A 27553-nucleotide genomic window follows, 5' to 3' on the forward strand; every position below is an offset into this window, starting at 1 on the left:
CTCCTTCGTCACTGAGTAATTGTGACCCTCAGTGGGTTGTTCTCTACTTGGTTCAGCAGCACCCAGGGCAGACAAAGCCTGGCCCCAGCGTGAAGCTGGAGATCAGTATTATTTCCATTTTGCAGATGGGAAAAATTTTGTTCAGAGAGGGGAAGCGAAAGGTAACATTCCTACACTCGGCAAGCACACCGTGTCTCTCCGATGTCGGATGAAGCCTCTTATTTCCCCTGAATTAACCTGCTGCCATTTCCAGGACAAACACCCTCCTTAGACCTGCTACTAGAGAATTCTCTAGGACTCAATGCGCTGCTGGGAGAAAAATCAGGTATTCCTTTTGGTAACATCTGAAAATGAACACACAAGCCTGCTGACAACCAAGTTCAAGCTCCACGTGCGGCAGAGTCATACTTACTGTTTGAAGAAAGTCCTGTGCGGTGCTGACCTTGGGAACGTGACACAGTTGTCCATGGGAGGACGTCACACTTGGCCAGCTTGAGCCCGTCGGCCACTGTGCTTCTCTGTGGTTATGGGAGTGTCCAGTCCAAGGGTGCTGGAGTGACAAAGATAGTTCTCATCAGGTATAATGTGTCTTTGCTTTTGGATAATTGCTTATTATCTATTGTGTGAATAACCAACAAAAATGGCGGAGGACACACGGGGGATAACCCCCCCGTAAGCGAGCCTGGTTTGAAGCCTGTCCTACATGTTCGGCACCCCCAGGCTCACGCAGGAACAGCAGGGCATCGGAACAACTGTTGTGATTTATAACACTAATGATACACAATTACTCCAAAAGCGTTTCAGTGAGTGAAAAAACTCTCACGTGCATCACGGACTGATACAACTGGTCAGAAAGCAGACCTTTATCCCACTCCAAACCCATTCTGAACTGGAATTTCTTTAGAATGAGAGCAAGGAGCCAAAATCACTTCTTCTATTCTCGCTCACTTTTTTAGCATAGTTGTTTAGTTCTAGTTTAATACAACAGTTTACTATGAACTTCAGCTTAAATTATGAAATAAGTATGGGAATGGGCAAGACTAAATTGTGAATAAAAGGAGAAAGGGGCCCAGGAGGAATGAGGGAGTCACGTCTGACACTTAGTGGCCGCAGCAACCTGAGTATAGACACCACGCTCGCCTCTGGCCCAAGGAGGGCCCTGGCCCAGGAAGCCCTGCCCACCTCAAAACTAAACCCCATGGGCATGAAAGGAAGTGATCTCAGGGGAGCTTAAAGGAAGAGCACAAACATGCCTCCTGTCTTCCCACCAGAGCCAGGTCCACACACCTGCTCAGGTAACTTCCTATCAGCATGTAAATATCACACTCTGTCAAACTCCAAGATGCACAGGTTTAAAAATGACCCCTGAAACCAGAATCCNGCAATGGGTTAGTAATAGCAGCTTTAGTGTATAAAGTGACTTTTTCACAATTTGGGGAATGTTTTACAACAGACGACACTTGATGCTTCTTGCCACAACCAACCAGGTCCCTGAATCGGTGAGGGATGGCCCCTTCTGGAAGGGCAGTAATTCATATCTCGGGGGACGGGTCACTTCCAGTGCTATTTCACACGCTCCTTTATGTCTCCTTAACTTGGAGTACTCTGAAGCTCTGTTTCTTATCTGGTTTGCCCTTTTAACTGCCACAGTTCTTACACATTGAGCACATCTATAAATATTCAAATAGCAGCTGAGAAACGTTCTGCCGACCTGTTCATTACCGTAGAGCTTCTCAGAGAAGAGAGGGAGGCTGGACCTGGCAGTAAGCTCCCTTACAAAATAAGGTGTGAGTCAGAGACCAAGGGAACTTCTGAAGCAGAACAGGAAACAGGCTGTGAGGGAAAGGATGAGGCATACGTCACTGCGTAAAAGTAGAAACGTTTCGGTATGGTAAAACACACAAAAAAGCATTAGAAGAGAGATCACTGGATGAATGTTTAAATCTATGTAACAGGTGGGTTCGTATTCTGTATTACACACTGTGTAGGAATAAAAGACAGTGAAACAGGCAACAATGCTGAAAAGGTGGTTTACAGATGAGAAGAGAGTTCAGCTTCAATAATAATTATTAAGATGTAAATTAAAGGATGTCTCTACCATTGATAGCGGGAAAACATAAAAATGCTCACATCCACTGCTAACAGAAAACAGAGGGAAATATTGCCAGTGAAAATAAGATGAGTTTCAGCCTTTCGGAAAAGAAACCTAGTAACAGCTACTAAAATTTAAAATACGCGTAACTTTCATACAGCAACCTCATTCCTGGAAATCTATCTCATAAAATTAAAATGCTAGTCCATACAGGAAAAGGAGGTTTATCACAATAAAGTTTTTAGGGGAAAAACAAAACAGAGCAAAAAACCTAGCAATACATGGAAAGCTACACGAGGAGAATGGTTTAAAGGATGTGTTCATACCACAGGTGCTTTATAATAACTAGACCAGTTAGCTAGAAATAGTTCCGGAATCTAGTTCAAGTGACAAAGCAAGGGGCAGAAAAATGTATATAATGCGGAACAAGACAGCGATGCAAATGAGAACCTGATACAGCAGGAGGGAGGAAGTATCCCCGACAGTCACTAGGGTGTCTGCAGGTCAGGGCAGGGAGGCGGCCGGAAGAAAGCGCAGTGTCCTCTGCTGAGGGCTGTGAGTCTCCACGCTGGCTGGCGAGAATATTCAGCGTGAAAGGGCTCAATCAAGACACAAACTATTAATAATAAAAAAAAAAGAAAAGAAAAAGAAAAAAAAAGACACAGACTTCCCAAGAGACTACCAGTATTCACATCACCCCCAGGAAGCAGGCAGGTCACCCGGCTACCCATGTAGGACCCCCAAGTAGCTCCTAACTGTGCCAAAGAGGAGCGCAGACTCGCCGACGTCCGGAGGCAGCACCACACAGACATGCACACATGCAGAGTCCATGCCGCCTTGCCGTAAACGCGGGCCTGACGTGAGCCAGCTGCCGCCTCTGTGGGATAAGCTGTTCCCTGTGGGATAAGAGCGAGCGACTGAACTTGACTATGTCCCACTGCCCGCAGCCCGTGTCATCACACTCACCTCTCTTGTCTGCACACCGTGCTCTGTAATGCGACCTGACAGGAGAGAACTGGAGTGTAATTCTGGACAGCTGTTTACACTACTGGGTTAGAGAGACTAAAGGATCTCCTATTCCCANGAAACTGTGCAGGACACAGGTATGAGAGACACTGACTCAGAAGAGGCCCGTCAGAAATCCCTCACCCAATCTATCTCTCTTACATTTTCCTTTTGAGTTTTCAAACTGTACTTCATGATTTTTTTTAAAAAATCATGTTAAACTCTACAGCCTCTTCATTAAAGGAATACTACAGCTAAGTGATAGGAAAATAGTATGCTAGTTAATTGGAAGCATTTTAAGATATTTCTTAGTTGCCCATTAAATAATAGCATGGGTTGATTTAATGAACTAATGACTTTATCATCCAGACGATATCAGAGAAAGATTCTCCCTAAACACTACACTAGACAAGAAGGTTTTCTGCACCGTTTGAAGACAGATAAACTGAGGGGAAAGGCAGTATCATGGGCCCATAAAAAATCCCGAAGCATTATAAAAAGGGAATAATTTTCTGAAGATGCAAACAACCAGCATAATAGTGACAATAACTCACTATGGGAAACAGATACACACTTTAGAATTCATCATCTTTGGCCAGGAAAGCTGTTGAGGACACTGTGTGACAGAAGCAAAACCTGCCTGCAAGCACCACGGAGAAGCCAGTCAGAAATGTAAAAGACACCATAGAAATTACTCTGGAATCCACCAAAGTATGTTTTTTCCTTACTGTCTCCAGGGACACTGTTATGGCAAAATTCTATCCCAGAACTGGATGCTGTCTGTGCTCCAACAAGTAATGAATTCAACTGACGTTGTCCAGTGGATGGTACCAGTTCTGACAAGGAACGTCCTGGGGAGATCAGACAGATGAACGGAAACTACGGAAACGACAGCTAACGGTGATGAAACCCTCCAGCCCAAGGAAGCGGGGTTGGGGAGGCAGATACAGAGTCTGAGGGTCAGAACCAAGCCCACAGCCGCGCTCAAAGCAAGCCGACTCCACACCCAGGCTGCACACCAATTATTCACTCTTTGCTTCAGCCAGTAAGGACTTCCTTCCTTCCTTCCTTCCTTCCTTCCTTCTTTCCTCCCTTCCCTCCTTCCTGCCTTCCTTCCTCCCTCCCTTCCTCTTCCTTTGCCATTTCTAAATGAAACTAAAACAACACAACAAAACTAAACCATCTAACTTCATCAGGTGCCGAAAGCTAACCAGAGAACCGTCTCAACAACGGCGACATCCAAGTCGACAAGAGTAACAGGCAGCATTGTGTTGATTTAATGCTGAGTTCAATAAACACTCAGCATTCATTTGGAACTCGTGTAACCTGATGTTTCAAGTAATTCTTAAGTTTGAATGTGCATTAACAATGTTCTTTTGAGGTTTTTTTTTGGGGGGGGGTTGGTTATTTTTTTAGTTTTTCTGTGATGATGTGGACCTAAAATGCCTAATCAATACTATAAAAAACTGAGAAGCCCAAAGGATAAAGGATGTTGAAAAATGACACCCCACTAGTTCTCTGATTAGTTAACAGAGAGGCAGAGCTACCCTTTCAGTGGTAACTTTCATAATTGATAAGCCACACGTTCACGGGAGGCACCCGGGTCACAGTAGGAGCAAAGGACCCTCCTAGGTCAGAATTCGGACTTCTGAGGCTGTTCCTGTCACTCAGACTTATGACAACGGCCAGCTGGAATTCGAAATCTTTTTTCTTTAACACAAGGATTATTATCTCACATGTACCATGAGTGACATTAAGTGACAGGATCTGGCTGATCGTTGGAAGCTGTCCATGACCTCTGAAAACACTATTCAACTACAATAAAAAACGGCGGCAGCTACGATTGCTGCTAAAAAGGATTCGTGAAAACGAAGCAGGGCACAGTGAAAAAGAGGAAATATACACATTATATTATGGCTTGGAGTAGCAAACAAATAAATAATGTGCAAAGAACTAAGTGGATTATTTGAAATGACTTGAAAATAACCTAAACGTTCCTTAACAGCAATATCTGAAAGCCCTAATACCAGGTACAAACAGCAGCTTCTGTAAAGAAAAGAAGAATTACAGGAAATGCAAACAAACTGAAATTGGAACCACAAACAGAAGATTGTACTTGCCCTTGTTCAGTCCACAGTGGATGAGTGAATAAAAAGTGAGGCACACGGAAGCCCTGAGCAGCACATCAGCACATCGGAGAATGAAGACACAAACTTGGGCACATGTAAAGGTACACACAGATATATACACGTGTTTTATAAATACATGTGGTGCACAGGTGATATGTATAATTATGTATGGAAGCACATGTAAAGTGAATGGGTATAGTTTTCAAGGGGCAATGGAAAACTGATAAAAATTCATTATGAATTAAACCACAAAAAACACTTCAATATGTTTCAAAATGTAAAAATTAATTCTTAAAATTTTTCTCTAATAAAAAACCCAAAATTAATAAATCAGAAGACTGAGAAGTCCCAGTGCTCCCTACCCTGGGTGTATGTGTGTGTGTGGGGGGATGTTTTGGGGTCCCACCTGACAGATCTTGGGTCTTAGGAGACATATAATCCAAACGCACAAACTTCCCCAAAAAGGTGATTCTAAAATAGTCACCTCACCAGACTGATTGGATATAACAAAAATAATAATCAGAGGAAAATTCATAGCTGTCTATACTTAGATTGGTAAACAAAATGAATAAAAACTACTAATGAAAAATACAATTCAAAAAAAAGGAAAGCAGGAAGAAAAATTAGCATTTAAATAATAAAAATATGTAATAAAAAGAGATGAGTACAAAGAGAGAAAAGCACTAAAGCTAGCAAATAACCCCAAATGAAAGTAACACACATCGTGGACACGAGGAGCACAGCAGAGGGCGCCGCGTCCCCAGTGCCACTGTCCTCCTGAGGTGGCTCCTGAACTGGGCGGTTGGAACTTTCCCGTAAAGCAAACGTCAAAAAAGAAACAGCGGGTCCTGTGAGTCAGCCCCATTTCCTGGAGCTTCACCAGGCGGTGACCATAAACGCCTCTCGCGTTCCTGTGGCCATGCAGGCTGGCCAAGCGAGGCTGTCCACCTGCTGTGGCAGTCACCCTGCTGACCGACCACTAGCTCTCCATGCTCCCCACTCTCTATTTTTTTCCCCACTCCAAAATATTGCTTTGCTTTGAGACACGATTTTGTGATTTCACCATTTTCTGGACTACTTACAACAATGTCCTATATAGTCATTTGTCACGAGACTCCCAGGGGGACGGCGTGTAGCTCTAACCAGCACGGGTCACTGGCCACACTCTTGGCTTCCACATGGAATAGGATTGTCAACGCAGTACTGTCCCCAAATGCCTCCTGGAGGGCCTTTCCTGTGTAAGGTGGGAAGGCCTTAACGCAGTTTCCCCCGACAATAATACTAGAATAAAGCTGCTATTGTCTCCGTGCATAAAGCTGCCCCTCGACCGTCACTGTGAATGTACAATGTGACATGCCCGTACTGCAGGTGTGACGCTGGCCAGTGAGGAGTTATCACTGTCATTAATCCCCGAATACCTTAGCAGTAAAAAGAGGACTTCCATACTGTTATAAAACAGTGTACAGCCTGTGAATTATGAGATAATAGAAACATTCAGAAGGTAGATATAAATATTAGCAAGTACTTAAAAATAAGGAGCTCACTTTGATAAAATGTTATAGCACTTTGACTCGTATAAAAATGAAATATGCATTAATTATACAGACATCATATAGTAAAAAATTTTTGTGTAGTTCATATGTTAAATAGAAATAGTTAGTAGCCATACATTTTAAATTATTAGCCATTATAGTATTTATCAACTAAATCTTAGGTTTTCTTCTGTATGACTAGTAGAAATTAGAAATCTTATATATCACCTATATCCTGAATAATATACAGAGGTCCTGTCTTGACTTGAAGCACCAAGACTATATTTTATTGTGAAAAAGAAAAAAAAAAGTGTAAACTCTGTCTCAATGGCAAAGCCAACAAGGCATCACAGGACATTTTTTTGAAACTTCCCTTTATCGTGTCCTCGGGAGCCGTGCCCACTGGGCATGTCACTTTACTTCTTTCAGCTTCAAGTTCGCTGAGACTGGGGGTCCCCATAGTACACAGAAGAGCCCACACAGATTAACCTGGCTTGTCTGCCTTCCCGCCCAGCCAGGAGCCCCTCCCCGGGAGACCCCCTGGAGGTGAGGCAGCCCCCACCCGATTTCTCAGGTCCTAGTGTGCTCCCCACAGGCCAGGAGCTGGGGACGTGGGGGCCCCACTTTGCTCTGGTGTCTAGGCTTCCCCCCCCCACCCTTCCAGAAACCACAGGGCAATGGCCCAGCCGAAGCATTTCTCGGTTGGTGCACGTGACACATGACACATGACATGAGTCTCCAAGCTGCTGTTTCCTCTGTTGAGTTCCCCCCTGAACTCGTCCTATAACAGAGAGAGTGCAGAGGGACACGTATGACTAGAGCGTCTGAGGCGCCACACGCCACAAGCGACAGGCATCAGGACGCAAGCTTCTCAGTGACCCAAGCTGGCCGTCTAGAAAGCTGGCCCCCTGTGAAGCCTGGGTGCACAGGTCAGTTCTAGCAAACTTGGGGCCTGCAGCTCAACTCTCTGATTCACATCAAGAGAGTCCCTTCGCCTTTACCAGCCGCCAGATAATTTCTCCTTGGGGAAAACGAGGTTTTCTGAAAGAATACTTTAGAACTACGTGAAAAACGTATAATAAATGTGCAAAATAGTCAAAAGAATGAGGCTTTCATGTCTCCCTCAGCCTTTCCGCCCCATGTGGCAGGCTTTGACACCCTGTCTTAACTTCGCTTACTGATAGTAACTGCTCGCATATCTGACACTGGCCTTGCTCTTAATTTTATTATAGTTATTTATTAGTCTCTCATCTCAATTTCCCCAATAGATGCAATGCTTTTGGGGAGCAGGAAAATATATCATTCCTTTAATAATTCACGTGCGCATTCAACAAACACTTACTAAGGAATTGCTGTGGCCAAGGGCCACACGCATATGGAGATTATAACCAAACTCCCAATCTTGTCATTGAGTTGCTTTTCCCAGGGGGAAAAGGTGGGGTTCAGGAGAAAGTCTCTCACCCAATCGGAAATGCTAGTGTCGTATATGCTATGAAGCGAGGCGTTTCAGCAGTGTTTACAAGGGACTAGTTGCCGATTTGTTTTTCACAGATGGAAACAAGTCAGAGAAAAACTTCTCTTCAGTTTTCACCTCTTCATGGAAACTGACCCTGGGAGCAGATTCGCCAAAATAGCTCCCAGTGGCAGCTCCCCACCTAATGTCATACCCACACGTTAAAATACTGATGTCCACGTGTTTTCTCTTCCTCATCTTAGAATGGATGTTTCCTTAAGGACCCAACCATTGATGGCAACCCACGGTGATATGGACATTACAATCAACTACAAAAATAAATACACTCCAAAGAGAAGTGCCAAATAACACAGAAGTGACATGAACCGACCTATAGCCATCCTGCCCTTTCTATCATATCCGATCAACGCATTTCTGAACTCCGCCACCTGGGTTTCCCTTTTTATTGACATTCCGATGTCTTCTATTATATTGTGCCGTTTGTTGCTAAATGGAGCTGGATGGGGCTATGCACGCAGCCAAATCCCTCATTCAATGTGCCATGGTTGGACTGGGTGAGAGGTTTTATGATCAATCTTTCTGATTTCAAGATAGAATTTAGTGAAAATCAATATTAGAGATTGCATAATTGCTAAATCTTCTTAAAATAATAGACTCATTCATTAAGACAGTCTCCCCCCAATAGTTAGGCCTTAAATTATTGATATTGCCGACTTATTTAGCAAGGAGTGAATCACACCTAGCTCTCCAGCTCTGGGCAATTATATGAGACCCTAACGCAGACCTGAACTTGAAATAATTTGGTGATGCATATAAAGTGTATATCAATACATTGATTCGAGGGAAGATGGGAGCACAGAGAGAAATTATAGCAACTGCTGATGCTCTGCAAAAAATCTGGAAACTAGCAAGCTGTGCTAACAGGACCGGAATGGGAAACGGACCAAAAGAGTACTCACTGGAAGTGAGCGGGCAATTTTCAGTCTTTTGAATTAAAAGGTATTGCAACCTGGATAAAACTTCCCCACTCACTTAGTAGCCATCTTGGTTTTCAGATGGAGTGTCACAGTGTAACAGTGTGTGGGTCAGGGAACCCTTATTTTACTGAATAACTTCACATTCACATAACTTTTATCACAGCATATTATTATAATGACGCTATCATTAGTTGTTTATCTCTCACTCTGACTACATATGTGTATGAAAATTGATCATATGTACATGCAGGAATAAACGGTGTGCATAGGGTTCGGCACTCTCACGGTTTCTGGCATCCCTGGGGGGTCTTGGGACACGTCCCTCTCGGGTAATGCCATCCGTACCATCACATCTCTTATACACTATGTGCTCAACTAATGCTCGTGTCAGCATTCAGTAAAGAGAAACATACAGAGACTACAGATTTTATTTCAAAGTTCGGGAAGAATCTGAGTGATAACACATGGACATATTCTTTCACTTGATAACAAATTTCCCCGAGGAAATTACAACACCTGCTGAGAAAGCGGCCCATGCCAGCGGGAGAGAAGAACTTTGTGGCAGTGATGGCAGGTGGCCTGACAGTTCCTTCAAGCAGGACTCCTTCTCCAAAGCTGGGTGCACATACTGAGGGGATGGAAGCGTGCTCGCCTAAGTTCTATTCCTGCTGTGGCACAAGGTACCTTTTACCGTAATAGCGCCAAAACAACTGATATCACAGAACTAGCTTTATGACAAGCTGCCTCATGACATATTAGCACGTAAAACAACAAAACATTCCTTCCCCATGAATTGAGATTCAAGGTTTAGCAAAGACCAGAATGTCTGGTTGAAGCCAAATGCAGTAGTCTGCTCCATCACCGCTCATTTCAACGGCGTTCCCACAGCCATACACGTGAAGACCCCTAGAAATTCACACCTCAGACTTACTTAGTTTCTTCTTTAAAAACAAGCCAATTTTCACAAAGCTCCCTTAGGATGAGGAGGAAATGGACTCAGACGAAACAGGCTTTGGGAGAGAGTAGAAATGCAGAGCATGGAACGGGGTAGCCACATCCCTCATGTCTCCCCAGGCCAGAGCAGGCCGGCTGGACAGTCGGGGGCTGAATCATAGGGGGCACAGCATAGCCAGGCATGTGCCAGGTTTGCCTTCTGTGTTACCTAAGAAGTCCAGCCCTAAGAAAGAACGTGGTCCTGGAGCAACAGCTCGGCCCCAGGCAGGGGGCTGGGACAGGCCAGGCCACCCCTCCACGTCCCTGCAGCCTATGCTCAGACCAGCAGGGTGGTTAGAGCGTCAGCGGCCCTCACGTGACTGACCATACTGCCCAGAACCTGGGAAAATCCTCACAGACCTAGGACACATTAGCAAGGGAGGGATTTCTCCTGAGTGCCCCTGTCCAGCCTAGCCTCTCCTGAGTACGGCCACTCTGACACTGAGTCTGCACAGAGCCAGGGGGGACCTCGGTCAGCTCACACGATCTCTTGTCCGATGAACGGAACCCTTTTCTCTATGAAGTGGCCTCCCAGGCAGAGAGCTCTGTCTCCCAGGCAAACCCACTCGATCTTCTACAGCTATTTCTCCTTTGGTTCCTGATACATTGTCTGTTCAACTTGTGTTTTTAACATGTTGTCCCCAACCACGGCTGTACTCCAACAGGTGCCAGTGCCTGAACCCCAAGCAGGGGACTGTTTCAGGTGATCTGGGGTGAACTGGGAATGACCAGCGCTCCCCAGGGATGTGAGCGAGCAGACAGCCTTCCACCCAGAGCCTGAAGCCTCGGGGCCCGTACAATCTGAACCACATGGTGAGCACAGGAGAGAGAGCCAAGCACAGCCACACATCCCCACTGCCTCCTTCCACTTGGGAGAAACTCTCCCTGGAATGTCACTTATTTACTAAAAACAACTACTGAGTACGTAAGACCTCAGTGCCATGTATTGGGCTAGGTACTAAAAATTAAGAAAGGTGATTAAGACACATTTCCTGTGCTCAATGTAGCATATATTTGAGGGCATGGAACAGATAAAAGGCATGTAAACATAATATATTTTGAGTAAACGTTAATTTTTTAAAAAGGATGGTTATTTTGGAAGCACAAAGCAGAAACAACCAAGCCACAGTGACAGGACGGGGGGTGGGGTGGGGGATCTCGTCTCCATGAGTCTGAGCGCAAGTGAGGGCTTGTTAAGAGGCCAGGCAGGAGGGCCACAGTGAGGTGTGAGATTTGGAGGTGACGCTGCGTTTGTGGGGGACACACCAATATTCTGGTGTGGTTGGAGGAGAGGCTGAGTCCCAGAAGAACAAGCGAGGAAGCTGCAAAAGGACGTAGGATGGGGAACACGTGTCGCCTTGTGTGTCAGGTCCGTGAACTTGAATTCCTTCCATAGGTGACAGGCGGGCACTACAGGGCTTTGAGGAAGGAGTGGCGAGCGGGTGTTGGGTGGGTTCATGCCAGGTGACACAGCGCAATACAGCTACAAGGTTTTAGCCAGTGACCCAAGGAAAGATGGTTGGAATGTCAAAGTCTTATAGAAGACAAGAGGCCATGAAGGAAAAATAAAGTATTGGCAGGTAGTACGAGGCAGTAGGGCTTTATGATAAAGAGGGCTGGAGAGGGGAACATACCACTGACATGGAGACAGGAACTTGACAAACAGCTTGTCGGATGAAATATTTCCCCAAAACCCTGGAACGCAGATGAAGACCCAGGGTGACTGCCATTGCTCCTCTAAGAAGAAATACTGAGAAGAAAATCAATAAACCCAAGTAAATTGTCTTCTCCGACAGGTGGAGATTAAGACTGAACAAAGCAGGTCAGAGTTAGATTTGAATGTCCAGTTGAAACGGAGACCAGTGAGGAAATAAGGCGCAGGGTCCTCCTCTGCCGCGGACCAGGAGGACCCCGCTGCGTAGGGCTGAACGTCAGTGCAGGTGTGTTCAGGAAAGAGTGACTGGCAGAGGCAGCCGCGCAGCTCAGGTGCCCAGTCATCCCCTCACCGCTATTTTCGCCTGTCCCGCTCTGTCCTTCCTCTGACACAGGGGACCAGACCGCCAGGCCAGGGTTGCCTCTGATGGATGGCAGGACAGGCCCCCAGGTGCTGAGAGGACAGACAGCTGCCGTAACTTACAGAAGCCGTTTCTAGGCGGCCCAGCACAGGTAACTCTTGGCAGAAAGGGGGGACTTTCGATGCCTACGTTGTTCATGTCGCACACAGAAGCAATATCACTTTGCTTGCCGCCAGCTTTTCCTTCCACAAGAGGACTCTGCCATTATCCTTTGAAAAATCTCCCTAGAGCATCGCTGAACAGGCCACGGAGATCAAGAAAGCAAGCCCTGGAAAGTGCTGGATGCTGTAAGTCATCCACGATATTTTCATTGTACTTTTAATGGAACAGGAAACAGTGACTGCGCAGAGTCTGGAGAAGCGGCCCCGCCATGAAGGAGGTTAAGAGATTTAAGAGCCCTTGAAATACTCTTAAGTAATCACTGGCCTGTTTTCTAATTTCCTAGGGAAAAAAAATTAAAATTCCTCTCAACACGCTCCTCATGGGAAGTCAAAATTCAACTCCTGTTAGCTACAAAGATGAAACATGCAGCAGCCCACGCTGAGGGGTAAGCCCTGCCTTCCTAAGAGAGACCAAAGATGAGGCCAGGAGGGCACGGCTCTGCCCCCTCACACGTGCCCCCACTTCTCCCACACAGCCGCTGGCTAGCGGACACACAAACAGCTTTCTTCGGCAGCCTGACATGGGATGGACAGCAAGTGCCGGCACCGTCGCCTGCACAGAGTGCGCGAGCCCCTCTGGGCTCTGAGAGCAGCCATGCGGGATTACTGATGTCCTCGGGACCCGAGTGAGTGGTGGCGGCCGGCAAGCACTGCTCTGTGCCTGGTAATTCCAGGCCGATGGACAGTTAACACTGACCGCATGGCCATTTGGCTGTGGTGGGTGGTGTGTAGTCCTGAGGCAAAGTACACCCCAGCTCTGAGTTTCTGTGTCACCAGAATCTTGAAAACCACCTCCCAGATAAAGCCTCCTGGGGACACGTTGCAGCTGGGACCAGGTCTGTCACAGCTCCTTGAACATGAAAGGGCAGAGCGGGTCATTCCCCACCTCACCACTGGGCTCCCCTGGCAGCTGTACAAATAGCCGATATTACCTAATGCAGAATTATTCGCATTTGTATATACGCGGTGTGATCCAAAATACAAAGAACTTTTAAATAAAAAAATTATTACAATGAAAGACACATTGCTATTAATCCCTCTCACTTCGAACACACTTATCCCATCATTCTTGCCACTTTCTGAGGCAGTTCTGGAAGTCCTCTTTCGTGAGTGTCCTTAACTGCACTGTCACAGCGGCCTTGATGTTCTGGTGCCATGTGACATGAGGACAGCATGTCCTCAAGTGGCAGTGGGACCACTGGGCAGAGCATCACGAGGGCAGGAGGCACATGTCCTCGACCCTCTGTGGAGTCTGCCCAGACGGGCAAGCGATGAGCACTTGACAACAAACTAATGGCGAAGAACGAATCACGGCTGACGTTCTGTTGTTCAGACACAGAGAACATGTGAGGCTACACATGTTCACTTAATTCCGTGAAACAGGACAGATGAGCTAGGAGAATGGGTTCAGGTCTGGGGGAGCGTCCTCTTAGCCGAGCAAGGAAGGGGGTCGGTGCCCACGTCAGAGAGGTACCTCTGTGGGCCAGTCGCCCCCCCCCCCAATTCAGTCACTGTGGTGACAGCTGCTTGTCAGCAGCGTCCCCCACGAGCTGATTCCGTATGAAAGCGTGTTGAGCAGAGAAAAGGGCAGTGAGGACACTGCAGCCTCTCAGATCAGACACGCAGGCTGTCAGGGGACAGGCCCTCACAGGCCATGAAAGGTGAGGCGAGATTGAAAGCGTTTCTGCATCTGTGATGTCAAGTGTGTGCTCAAATGCCACATCTTGGTGACAGATTCCGCATCGCAAGTTGTCTGAACCCATGTTTCCAGGGCTGAAACACCATGAGGTCAAATGTTTTCAACAGAATACTGGGATTTTAAAAACATGACCAAACATGGGACAGGTGGCTCCACTGCCAAGAATGTGACTCTGTCTCATCACTAATTTTCTTCACTTGTGAAAGAAAGAAACCAAAGACATACTGCTTTAGGCATATTTTAAAGACACGCCCCATGCTGTGACAAACCATGTGGAAACACCACTGTGTCTGCCATCGTTGGATGGACGAGGGGCACAAGCCCACCACGTCCCCAGCTGCAGAGCTCAGCTCCCGGCTCCTGAGTTGAGATGTTGACTGACGTGCATCTGACAACTGTGGAAACAAATCCCATGAGACGACTCTCCGTGCTTTCCGGCTGTGTTTTCTACCTGGATATCCCAGCCCTGTGGTCTTCAAATGATGTGTCTCTGACAACGCTCACATGTGTGTGGGGACCCTCTGGGTCGGGGAACCAAAAGGTAGGAAGAGAAATCAGTGTGACGTAAAACCGACCTCGGTTCAAGGCATCTGTCCCTGAGGCTGGAATAGAGTCTTTCAGATATACTGCAAGTAATCTGTCACATTCACGGATGCAACAACTGTGATAATAATTCTATGAATTTCATTCTTATCTTGGAAACTATGGCATATCTACATCATCCACCAGTTAAATGCTGTAACTGCACAGAACTTTCTTAGAACCTCATACGTAAGTGAAGAGAAGATAGCAACTGGGACCAAGGAAACTTGACCTCAAACTCCGGGTCTGCAATTTAGTTTTGCAACTTTGGCAAATCTTTTTCAGTCCCTCAGTGTCTTTACCCATAAAAGAAGTGAAATTATACCAATTATCCTCAGAGTATAAATGTTAGAAATTATAGCTGGATAATGCTCAGCGCAGTTTCTAGGCATGCAGCAAATTTTCGGGAACAGGTAATTGTTATTATTAGGCTCATTATTTCACTTCTACCTGGAGGGCAGTAGCTGTTCCTTGTTCAGGTTTTCTTTGTCTCACTCCCTTGCCTCGCAGTTTTCGTGCTCAGTATATAATAGACGACTGGGCGAACAAATCCGGCCAAAGCAGCGCTGTTTTTCTTCCCCAAACATCCTTCCATCCTGGCTGCACCCCAGGGCATCTGCCCTTTTCTGAGCACCCAGTGTTGATAAGAAGCAGAGTTGGCAGGAATGTAAATTTGCAGCGATTTCTGGAAGGCCACTGTGATTGCATTTCTAAGAATTTACCGGAAGGAAATATTTAAGGACTTTATCAGGAGTACATTATATATTCTAGAATATTCATTTCAGGTTTTTAATCCTGAACGTATCAGAAATATCTAAATGTCTAATGTTTGATTCATTGATTCAATTTTGGACATCCATAGACCAAAATAACATAATAGTAAGACTTTAAGGTATATAATTTCAGGATTTTTATCCATATAAATGAGTATACTCAAGTTTTAAATTAGCTTTATATAGTTATTTCACTGGTGGAATTGGGGGTAAACATTTTTAAATGTTACTTATATAATTTTTTTTCTCTAATAATATTACTTGTTCTATTAAAAATATAAATTTATTTTTAACACTATTTTTACTTTTAATAAGGGAATCCTGGACCAAAATCAGCTAGCAAACAACTAACTACATCACTGCTCTGTCCAGCGATGGAAGAAGCTCAGTGATAGACGTAAGGAAAGAAGACACGACGGGCTCACTCACTTACCAAGGGGCCTCTTTTCTGTCTGCACAGGAAAACAAAACAAATGATTTCTGCTGCGTGTTATACTATACTTTCCCACGTAAGTTTGAAAACATTTTCAATTAATTGTTCAACAAAACATTTCAATAATTTGGCAATACTTTGTAAAAACAGTTGAAAAGAAAAGGAAGAATGGTGGAATTATATAAAAAATATCTATTTTAGTAAGATGCCTTATGTCTCCACAAGCTCGATTTGTGTTTTGTTTTGTTTTCATTTTTGGTTTTCTAGTGGTAAAAGATATTTAAAAAAAAGTCTTTGGGTTACATGAATTATTTTAATTCTAAAATTTAACACCTATTATTTTGTAAATTTACTGAGCTCTCATTTATCACTTGAACAAGTGGAGCATTATTTTCATAGAAATAAAGCAGTAAAGAAACAGAGAAACAGTCCATCCTTAACAAGCACAGATTAAGTAAAATATACTAAAATTATAAATTACTAAATTGCCTTAAAGTCTGGAATGTGTTTAACATATTTATGCACTCAATCTGATGATATTAAAAAAGTTTATATTCAGTGATAACACTAATCTCTTTTCTCTTAATCAAGATAAAAATAAGATAATATGTTACAACCAAGAGAGGTTTATCCTGGAAAAACATAATTCATTCAACATTAAAAAAAATCAATAAGTTTAATTCACCATATTAATTTTAAAAAAGAAAAAATTATGCAATATTTATAGTACTTGTAGGAAAGTCATTTTTTAAATTTAATATCTATTCACAACAAAAACGCTCAACAAAGAATAGAAACCAATGCCTAAACTTGGGAAGGGATGTTGACAAAATGCTTTGTCAAAAAAAAGCGAAGTCTCAAAGTGTTCCACTTTATGATTGGGACCCAAAGAAGGGTACTGGTCTCACCACGTCTATCCAGCATTGTCAGAAGTCATTGCTCGTGTGGTCAGGAAAGAAAAAGAAGTAACATGAAACAAAGGAACAAAACTCTCTCCTCACAGATGACGTGATTGCCAATATAGCAAATTCCAAAGAAGCCATCCAAAAGCTAAGTTCGTGGGAGAGAGACGAGCCGCTCACAGGACACAGGTAAACGTACAAGCACCAATCGTATTCCTGTATACCCGCGATGAATAGTTGGAAATTAGTATTTAAAAATAAAAGTACCATTAAGGTAACATCAAAAGGAGAAAACACTTAAAATACTTAGGTATAAATACTTCAAAATATGTTTAGGTTCTCTAGACTGTAAACTACAAAACAATGATGAAAGAAATCAAAGAAAATTTAAATTAATGAAAAGATATATTATGTTTATGGATTGGAAGATTCAATATTCTTAATATGTCAGTTTGCCACCAAATTTATAGATTCAAGACAAACCCAATCAAAATCTCAAAACTTTTTGTAGCTAATCATAAAGTGATTTTAAAATTTACGTGGGAAAATATATCAACTTTGAAAAGAACAAATGTGGAGGGCTCGCATTACCCAATTTCCAGACTTTCCATAAAGTCAGGCAGTCAGGACAGTGTGTGGTATTAATGATGAAAGGAGGAGAACATGGAAAACTGGAACAGAATAGAGTCCAGAAAGAGAACCATACAATATAGTCAAATCATTGACAAAGATGCAAATGCAACTGAATAGAGAAAAAAATGGTCTTTAGAACAAATATTGCAGGAACAATTGGATGTCCATATGCAAGAAAATTTGCAGAAAAATTACCTGAAAATAGATCTTAGATATACATATAAAATGAAAAAAATAAAACTTCTAGAAGAAAACATAGGAGAAAATCTTCAAGACCTTGGGTTCAGAAAACTTTTTAAGACATGACACCAAAAGTGTGAAACACAAAAGAAAAAAAATTGGAGTATATCAAAGTGAAACTCTTTCTGTTAAAGTCACTAAAGAGAATGAAGAAACAAGCCACAGACTACCAGAAACTATTTGCAAATCACATTTGTGACCAAAGACATATCCAAAATATACTAAAAAAAAAAAAACTCACAAAACTCAACAAGAAAACAATCCAATACATTGAGCAAAAGATCTGAACAGATTCTTCCCTCAAAGAATATATATGGATGGCAAATAAGGGAATGAAAAGATACTCAGCATCCTAGTCATTAAGGGAATGCAAATTAAAACAAGATACCAAAATATTAGAATAACTGGCTTTTTGGGGTTTTTTTTAACACTGACAATACCAAGGGCTAAGAAGCATGTGGAGCAACTAGAATTCTCATACATTGTTAGTGGGAATACAAAATAATATAGGCAACTTTGGAAAACAATTCGGCAGTTTCTTATAAAATTGAACTTACACTAATCACAGCCCAATAAACCCTCTCCTCGGTATTAGCCGAAGAGTATTGACAACTCGCGTTCATACAAAAGTCTGTACACGATGTGATGAGCTTTATTCATAATGACCGGGAACTGGAAACAGCCCAGCTGGATAAACTAGCACGTCCAATATATGATGGAAAACTAACGTAAAAAAGATGGAACTGTTACCTCACACGAATGACTCTCAGATGTGTCTGGCTAAGTCAGACACAAAAGGCTCATATTTTCTGATTCCATTTATGTAATAATCTTTAAAAAGCAAAACTATGGGGACAGAAAACAAATCAGTAGCTGTCAGGGCTGGGCGTGGGGAAGGCTCAGCACAGCGGGGCTGCACAGGGAGTTTAGGGTGATGGGACCATTGCGCATCGTTGCTATAGTGGGAGATTCATGACTGCACGTGTTGAAACCCACAGATGGTCAATTTTTCCATTTGTGAAGTAAAAGACACCAGTGAGGCTGTGGGGTGGCCGTGAGGCGACCAGACACACAATTCAAACTGTAACAAGCAGGAAAAAATGCGAGAGCTCAATTCCACAAGATTCTGCCTGCTTTTTCTCACCAGCCAACCACTGAAGAGGGTGGGGCCCACCGCCTGGCTGAGAGGTGAAAGGTGAGTCCGTATGTGATGCAAACCTCCCGAGAGGGTGTCTCTCATCGGGCATGACTTGTCCCACATATGGGATGCTCCCGAGTTGGGGCATCACTTTCCAAGTTCATAATTCTTCACGGAAGCTGCAAGTACCACTTTGGGGAGCCAACGAAACAGTGCTGAGCCTCTCCTGCCTGACCAAGTTTAAGAGGAAACGCCAAAGTCTGACAGAGATGTGACGAGAGCGGAGCTGGAGATGGCCCTGGGTTCCTCTGAGCTTGCAGACCCCAAGCCCGAGGTTTCTGCACCTCTGTGCTCCTGTCCTGGCCAGACACAGGGGCAGGACACTCATGGGGGCTGCGGGTGACAGCGTGGGGACAGAAGATGCTGAGAAGCTCCAGGGCTCGTGGAGCAGGACCTAACATCTCTCCATACACCAGGCAGAGGGGTAAACTGAGGCCGGCACTGCCACTACCAGTATCTCCAAGTAATTTACCACCGCCTCGGAGCTTTACCAATGTCATATCACAACACTGCTGCATGTCGTGCCGGCTCCCAGGTCTGTTCTGAGGGAAATGGATGATGTCGGCCTTGCCGTGCCCAGCGTCTGACGACAGCAGCCGTCCAAGGCGGGCACGTCACAACAGCAGCACCGCCGTTTCACAGGCCGGCCCACAAGACTGCTCGCACGAGCTTGTGTGGTATTTTTATTCACTTTACATAGAATTTTAGAGCTTTCCCCCTTTTACATACCTGGCACTAGAGAAAACAAAAAATAGTTTGACGTTTGAAAGAGACGTTTTGCCGTATGAACACACATGTGATTGCATGTGTGCGCACACACGTATGTGTTTGCACAAAACACGAGAGCAGGAGTGAGGTTGGGATGAGGAACGGTGACCCACCGACACTGGTGCAGAGGCTCCCAGGCCCCTGCGGAAGTCGTCTCAGCTCCACAAGCGTACACGCATGACCCTCACCCAAACATGCTTTTCTCTGTCTGTGAGGGTTAATCTTACGTGCCAACCCGACTGCATGATGGGTCACATTATATGGCTGAAGACCACTTCTGGGCATCTGTGAGGGGCTCTGACATCAACACTGGACCTGAAGACTGAGTGAGGCCAGCTGCCCACCCCAGCGTGGCCGAGTGCTGTCCAGCTCACCGCGCACCTAAGGGAACCAGGCAGGAGCCTCTTTCTCCGCCTGACCTCTGAGTGTGGACATGGCCCACGGCCCTGGGCGGGGGGTGCACTGTCCGCTCTCCGGCTCTCAGGCCCCGGGCGGGAACTACGCCCAGTTTCCTGGTCCTCCAGGCTGCACACAGCAGAGCGTGGCCCCATTCCTCACGACAAATCTTATTCGTGTATCTCCTGTGGGTTCTGTTTCTCTGGAGAACCCTGACTTGCAGATTTCCTATATGTGCTTTAGCCATTCAAAAAGCAGAAAATGTTTACCAGACTGTGCACATACAGGAAAGATCAGTATATTCCAAAGCAATGCGCTCCGGACACACGACTAGGATTTCTCACCCCGCAGGCCCAAGGGCCTGACACGGGAAGCCCATGCTTTGTTTCAATTGATTTCACTTTGTTCCTGTCGTGCTACTGTCCGTGAGTATAAAGGTGAGTATGACGGTGAAAGCCCTTATCCTACATGCACTGATGGTGTAAAAACGCAAAGAACTAGGAACGTTCTTGTGCCTTACATAGCCCACCGATGTGTTTGAGAAGGAGAAAACATCTCACTCTGAACTGAGAAGTATGGCGAGTCCCTTATAAAAATGTTGAACTCATAGTTGAAACACCAATAAAATCTATTTCTGCTGAAGAAAAAAATCAGATATAATTGGATTTTGAAATGTAGTCCATTCACGTTAACATTGTACTGTGGTCCAAGAATTCAGCTAGTAAAAAATGACGATAGATCTGAGAATATGTAAAACTCTGTCATAAAGAAACATAAATTATTTCAAAGTTAAAATACTTACAAGAGCCAATATTCTGCGAATGCAACCATAAATATACAACCTGAATGTCCCAATTATCCCAGATACAGCCAGCTGGACCCGCTGACATGATTTACAGATTTTTAAGCCAGCAACGAAAAACAGTAACAATAGCAAACATTAATAGCAAAAAATTGGCCTGCCTAGGTATCATCCGTAAATTATTAAGTGTCTGGGGTTTAACCACTTGCCTGTAGAAACAAATGATTAATTGACTGCTAGATGTCTTCCTAACAGGCCTGCATCTGTTTTTTTATTTGTTCATCAAACATTATAGAACACCTACTACGAACCAAGTTTTTTGCCAGATGACAGGACCCTAAAACTTATGAATATTGAACTATTTTTATGGGGCTGTGAGAAGGACCAGTAACAGATATATTAAAAAATAATCTGAAAATCATTTCACATTATATGTAATTCACATCATGCTGTATGCCTTAAGACTTCCACAGTGATGGGTGTCAATTATTTCTCTATAAAAGTGGGGGGAAATGATGCAAGTGCTATGATAGAAGTGAGAAGAAATAAAAACTCAAAACATTAGTAGGTATTTACTGGCAAGCATTTTGAGAATGAAAATTAGTAATTACAATTAATAGGTAGTATAACAACCTTTTAAAAAGCAACTCGAAGGACACATTATCACTTCTATGACAAAGTGGGTCCGGTTCAGTATCAGGTATTTTCCAAGTGCTTTATTTTCTCCCTATCAGAACTGTGCAGAAAACACTGTTTTCCTCATTTATCCGCATTTAACAGGTGAGGGACTGAGGGTTGGTGCCTGCAGGAAGCTGCAGTTGTTAAGAGGCACAGCCAACATTTTACCCAGGGATGGGCTAAACCTCAGGTTTACCTGCTACACCGCGCCGTGTCAGCTGTTTGAGTTCAATTCCACCATCGGCACATCCAGTAACTGACAGATTAGGAAAGAATTCTGGAAAGGATATAGAATCCATGTAATGACAACCTTACAGGGAGTTGCACATTCAAGCACCAACCACAGGCACAATTTTTAAGAGTCGAGCGACCTGCACATGCACAAATCTCTGACCCACGGCCCACACTGACACCCACGGGGGCCCTGCTCGGTGACAGTGCTGGTCACCACCACCCGGGATGCAGCTGTCACAGGCTAGGTTTCCCAGGGTTCCCTTCCTTGTTTTTCCATCCAGCTGCATGATAATTATCATGGATACATGTGGGCAAATGAAGACAGACAGATCTAGAAACAGGGTTTCCAGCGAGAGCTAAGCCAATGGCAAACTCTGAACCTTTAATAAATGAAAGCAACCTGTAGAGATGGAATAATGTACAGGGCATGTTAAGTGTGAGGTCCTGAGAAAGCGCCCCACTTCCGAACCCATCAGGAAGGGAACACACACACGTGAGTAGAAGCTCAGCACTGCGGATGCACAGGCTTGGCCCGGAGACAGGCCCAGGCCCTGCAAACACGTCCCCCCCGGGTGAGCAGCTGGAGCCTGACCAAACATGACGTGGAGAGCTATTAGGTCTATCAGTGAGGAAAGCCATGCCCGACGGGTGAGAGTGAGAGCTTGGGGAAGGGGGTGCAAAAGCTGGAGGCACCCAGACAGGCCTGGAGCTCAGGACAGAGGGCGTCTCCATGGAGTCATCTGTGAATTCGGGAAAGGACACACTTGTGAAGGGAAAGCGTGTGGAAATTGCCAGACGCATTGGAAGAAACCTCAGGAATTTTTGTTTGTTTAAAGAACAGAAACAAGACATATCAGGCAAGTAAGACCGAATTCAGGACCAGACAGTACAAGCAGACACAAACGCTGACACTTTGCCTGGGCTTTCTGTGTTTCAGCTTTATTCTCTGAACCATTAGGTTCTGTCTGAGCAGTACAGCCTGAGACATCACTTCTGTGCCTTGGTTTCCTCATCTGTAAAATGGCAATAAAAATGCTACCAAACACGAGGCTGTCAAGAAAATTAAACTAACGCGAGAAAAATGCTTTCAACAGTGCCTGACACACAGTAAGTATCTGCTATTTTATCATTATAATGTCATTTTACAGATGATGAAATGGGCAAGGGATCAAAAAACTGGTGCCGGAAGCGAGCGAGTGTCCAGGAGCTGACATGAGAGTTAAGGACACACAGGTAGGTCTGCCACGGAATATTCACTTCCTGCTATCAGGGAGCCACTTCCACGCACTCAAGAGGACAGTCCAGACTTCAGGCGGTTGTAGGGAGAAGAGTGCCCATTGTGTGCGTGTACGTCCCCAGCGAACTTTCAGGGACCAAGAAGCCCGTCAACCATCCTGCATTCCAGCAAAAGCGTGTCTGCAATGGCACGTTGTCGCCACCAGTGTCGCGTGGACTGAAATTAACAGTTCATGCATCTGTCTGCCTCTCAAGAAACTTTGAGAAAGGGACAATGTCCTTCTATAAATACCAAATAAATGCTGTACTAAGGCTTGGCCACTGTTTAGACACACATAATACATGAAGGCGAAAGCAAGGTTGTCTCCACAGAGAAATGCACACCGTGGATATATGTACTCACCTCCGCTCAGACGTCACATTTTATTAGCTTTACTTGCCCGGTTAAACAAGACTTTCGATGCCTTTACTGCATAGAGAGCTTTAGCAACAGAAATTCCTAAGATCCCCTTGGAAGAAACCTACATGGCAGAGCAACTTTTTTCCGGGATGACGCAGTGGTGTGTGATTCCACTGGCTGGGACATCGTTAGACTCTGGGGTGTTCTAATGAGGATGTGTGCTGTTGAAACGCCAGGACAGAACTGCTAAAAAGTGTCCCGTCAGCCCAGACCGAGGGCCCAGCTGCCACAACCTGCCAGAGCACAGCTCAGTGGTTCCTGTTTTAATTGGCTTGAAAGTCTTCTGCTGTTTGGAGATGAAGGGTGATTTGGCTAATTAACAATCATGTGGGTCCTTTCTTGTTCTCTAACTGGAAATGAAAATGACGCATTCTAGTTAGTTTCACAGAAGTTAAAGGAAACTCATGTCTGGAAATGTCTATTACGAACTTTACCAAAGTGAAATGACAGAGCTGACAAATGTGTCTTGCGCGGGGGTCGGGAGGGAGGCTGGGCTTCTGTGTAAATGGCGTTATATGGAAATGTGGCGGGAGACCCACTGAGCACACAGTGTGCTACAAGCTTTGGTCATGGGGTGTGACCTTAGCCAGCAGCTCACGGAGCTTCCCATGAACTTGAGCAGGACCCACCAGTGACTGTAGAACTGGGAGCACGAGAGCCCTCGCTTCCCAGGGCTTCCCCAGTTACGTCCAGGCTGGTCTGCGGGCTCCGTTCAGCCCCACTCTGTGTGTTGCTGACAGGGGCACCCTGCAACGCACATCACACGCTGCTCCTCAACTTGAAAACTAACCATGCCTGCCACCAGCAAAAAACGAAACTCACCGTCTCATGGCTTTGTGACCTGGCACTGGCCACCTTACCACTGCCATTTCCCGGCCATGTAACAGATGGGGTGTGTGTAGGTACACGTGTAATATGTAATATGCAAGGTGTGTCTTATACAAAATATGCATTCTATCAAATATATGTATATATGAGATATAGATCAAAAGTATAATATGTATTAGATAAGACGTATATTATATATAGTGTATATTCTATATAAAATGGAACTATACACATTATATGTATTAATTATACATATTTATATGTATAATTACCTACATCTATATATGGAGACAGAAGTGTAGATATAATGTATTTATGTGTAATATGTATAAAACTAGGAAATATAGATATATAGATAGATAGATAGATAGATATCTCCTGACTAACTCCAGGAGTGTAAGGTTGGTTTAACACTTGAAAACCAGTCGATTTAATTCAGCAAATGAATAAGCTAAAGAAGATGCCACGATCACCTGGATGAAAGTGCAGAAGCATCGACAGGGCCGGACACCCACATACTCAGGCACATCCCAGCTAACGAGGAACAAAGTGTGTCTCCAGGTCAGGGGACAGGACCAGACGTGCCCCCGAGGGCAGAAACAGGCCGGCTGGGCCCTCAACACTGCCCTCAACCTCCTGTAACCGCCGACAGGGATGGAATAAAACGATCCAGACTGGAAAAGATGGAGCTCTGCTTTGCATTTGCAGACATGAACGTCTGTGCAGAAAACCCAGTGAGATCCATACCCAGGAAGCTACAGGAATTAGAGTGAGTGCAGCGCGTGCGCAGGACACAAGGTCAGCACACGAATCGTGTGCTTCCAGTGTCAGCGACAAGCAGATGGTGTCTGCAATCTCAGAGCAGTGTCATTCATAACAACACCAAAAACCAAAATATTAGGAGGAAAGCCAACACAGACATGTGTGATGAGCACATAGGAAACAGAATCCACTGAGAGAAATCAAAACCCACCTAAGTGCAAAGACATGCCTCGTTCACAGCCAGACGCCTCCATGTCCCTAGGAGGCCAGTTCTCCCCAGCTGGTCTGTAGCGCCCACGTATCCCGCTAGAAAACTCAACGGGACTTTAAACCCTACTGACAGACCCGCTCTAAAGTGCCCATGGAAACGCAAAGGACCCGGAATAGCCTAAGTGCTTCTGAGGAGCAAGGTTACCTGATTCCCCAGTTCATCGCGAAGCTGCGTTAATGACGTCAGCGTGTCACTGGCTCTAAGACAGAACAACGAGGGGGTCCCAGTGGTGGCCCTACCCTCATGTGGACGGCTGACCTCTGACGAGGGCGCAACGGCATGTTTGCAGGGGGAAAAAAGTAGTCTTTTCTACAAATGCAGCGAGAGCAATTGGATAACCATATGCAAAGAAAGCATGCTTTGTGCCAGTCACAAAAATTCAAAATGTGTCACAGACCTAAATATAAAAGCCAACAGTATAACACCCCTACACAGTAACCCCCATCAGCTTTGGCTTACGGTACAAACGCATAACCCATAAAAGTTAAAAGTTGATAAGATACACGGGACCTCACAAAATTTAAAACACCTGTTCTTCAAAAACATAGCTTAAAAGAATGGAAAGGTAAACCGTAGACGGGGAAAAATACGTATAAACATATCTGATAAGAATGTGTACCCAGAATATACAAAGAATTCTCAACACCCAACATTAAGAAAATAAATATTTGAATTTAAAAATAAAGGGTAAAAGATTTAAACAGGCACTTTACATATATTTATATAGGGTGGCAAATAAACACATTAAAACATGCTCAAATCATCAGTCATCACGAAAACGCAATAAAAACCATCAAATTGTGTGTGTGGGGGGGGGAGCACTGCCTTGCTCTAAAAAGTGCCCTGATTCCTGGTGTACCCAGCAGGATGGGCGAGACTGAAGATGGAGGTCCAGCTCTGGGGGTTCAGCCCGGAGGGCTCCCAGCCAGCTCACTCACACTGCGTGACACACTCCTGACTGGGATGTGTGTTTCTTCTGTGGTTTGCTGCACTCGCTCATTTTCAATGTGGAATTTTTACTTTCCTGCATAATTACCCCCTTGCAACGCCTCCCAGTATTATGGAAAGATAATTGGCCTGGGCATCCGAACAATAAGGTTTCTCATCCTCCTACCAAAGCCAGTTCTCTAGCTTCATTATTGGAGAGTCCATGTCATCTTTCCTTCTGCAAGTCCTTCCCTCGCCAATCACTCCTGAGGGCCTACCAGGTGCTGGTCTTCACAGCTGGCCGAGGCACTGTCCAGTCCTAACAGAGGGCTCCCAAGGGCATCCCACTCAGGGCCCGCCCCTCCCTAGGCTATGAGGTAAGACTCCCCTGGAGGATGTCAGAGCGAGTGCTCACTTCTCCGAACACTCCCGTCCTTCTCAGAAGGCCGGTCCTAACCCCTTTGGTTGATTAGCCCTGGTCCCCGCACCCTCGTTCACGTGCTTGCCTCCCCAGCTGCCTGGCGGTTCTTTGCAAGACTGGGAGGAGATGACCCATTGCAAAGTACTTTGAAAACATAAAAAGCAGCATAAAATGCATGATTATTAACACCTCCACAATAAAGTCATAAAGACACTCCACAAATGGAAGGTTCCTAGTGAGGCTTCTCCAGGTGAGTTCTCGCGTAAGGTGGTGGACGAGTGCACAGCCCTCAAAGGAAGTTAAAGGCAGGCAGCCTATTGAGAAAATGCTGACATGCTACTGAGCGCCTCTGATTTCAAGTTTCCATTTGCTTCCCTCAGAATCCCCACCCGTCAGCAGCACGCTGGCTCTGTTGGGTTTTACGAGCAGCCTGTGCATCAGGCAGAGGCCTCGCCTCCCGCTGCACAAACAGCATCAGAAATAACTGTCAGCTCCTCCTGCATCAGCTGCACAGGCTCCCAGGCCTGACCCCAGCCCAGGTCCAGGCCTGTCCCCTGCCTGCCGACGCTCGCCCACCTGGCGAGTCCGTCCTCAGCTTTCAGCTCCAGCTCAGCCTTTTCCCTCCGTGCCAACTCCTCATGCTGGTGCTAGAAACATCCCAGACCCCCCCTGTAGGTGTCAGCCCTACTGAGCGTCAGCCCTACTAAGCACCGTCCCACTGAGCGCAAGCCCCCAGCTGCAGCATATGCCCTACTGTGCGCACGCCCCCAGGTGCGGCCTAACCACCAAGCCGCCCAGGGCCTAGCTTCTAGAAGGCCATGTATCACCACCCGTTCACCCCGAAAGCCGCGGTCAGCCCAGGGCTTGTCCCC

General features: G+C 45.2%; 2 protein-coding genes across 2 annotated transcripts in view; both read right to left on the reverse strand.

The window, feature by feature from the left end:
- The window catches only part of MMP16 (matrix metallopeptidase 16), a 451752-nt gene extending 451235 nt beyond the window's left edge, over positions 1-517 (reverse strand). The window contains exon 1 of the mRNA XM_019651642.1: positions 413-517. The gene's annotated coding sequence lies outside the window, so the exon portion shown is untranslated. The remainder of the gene's footprint in view (positions 1-412) is intronic.
- The window catches only part of LOC109387589 (uncharacterized), a 227991-nt gene continuing 200867 nt past the window's right edge, over positions 430-27553 (reverse strand). The window contains exon 6 of the mRNA XM_019651645.1: positions 430-550. Within this exon, the coding sequence (XP_019507190.1) occupies positions 478-550 (73 nt within the window). The 3' untranslated portion in view covers positions 430-477. The remainder of the gene's footprint in view (positions 551-27553) is intronic.

This window comes from Hipposideros armiger, unplaced genomic scaffold, assembly GCF_001890085.2.
Source record: "Hipposideros armiger isolate ML-2016 unplaced genomic scaffold, ASM189008v1 scaffold_163, whole genome shotgun sequence".
In the NCBI taxonomy this organism is placed as follows: Eukaryota; Metazoa; Chordata; class Mammalia; order Chiroptera; family Hipposideridae; genus Hipposideros; species Hipposideros armiger.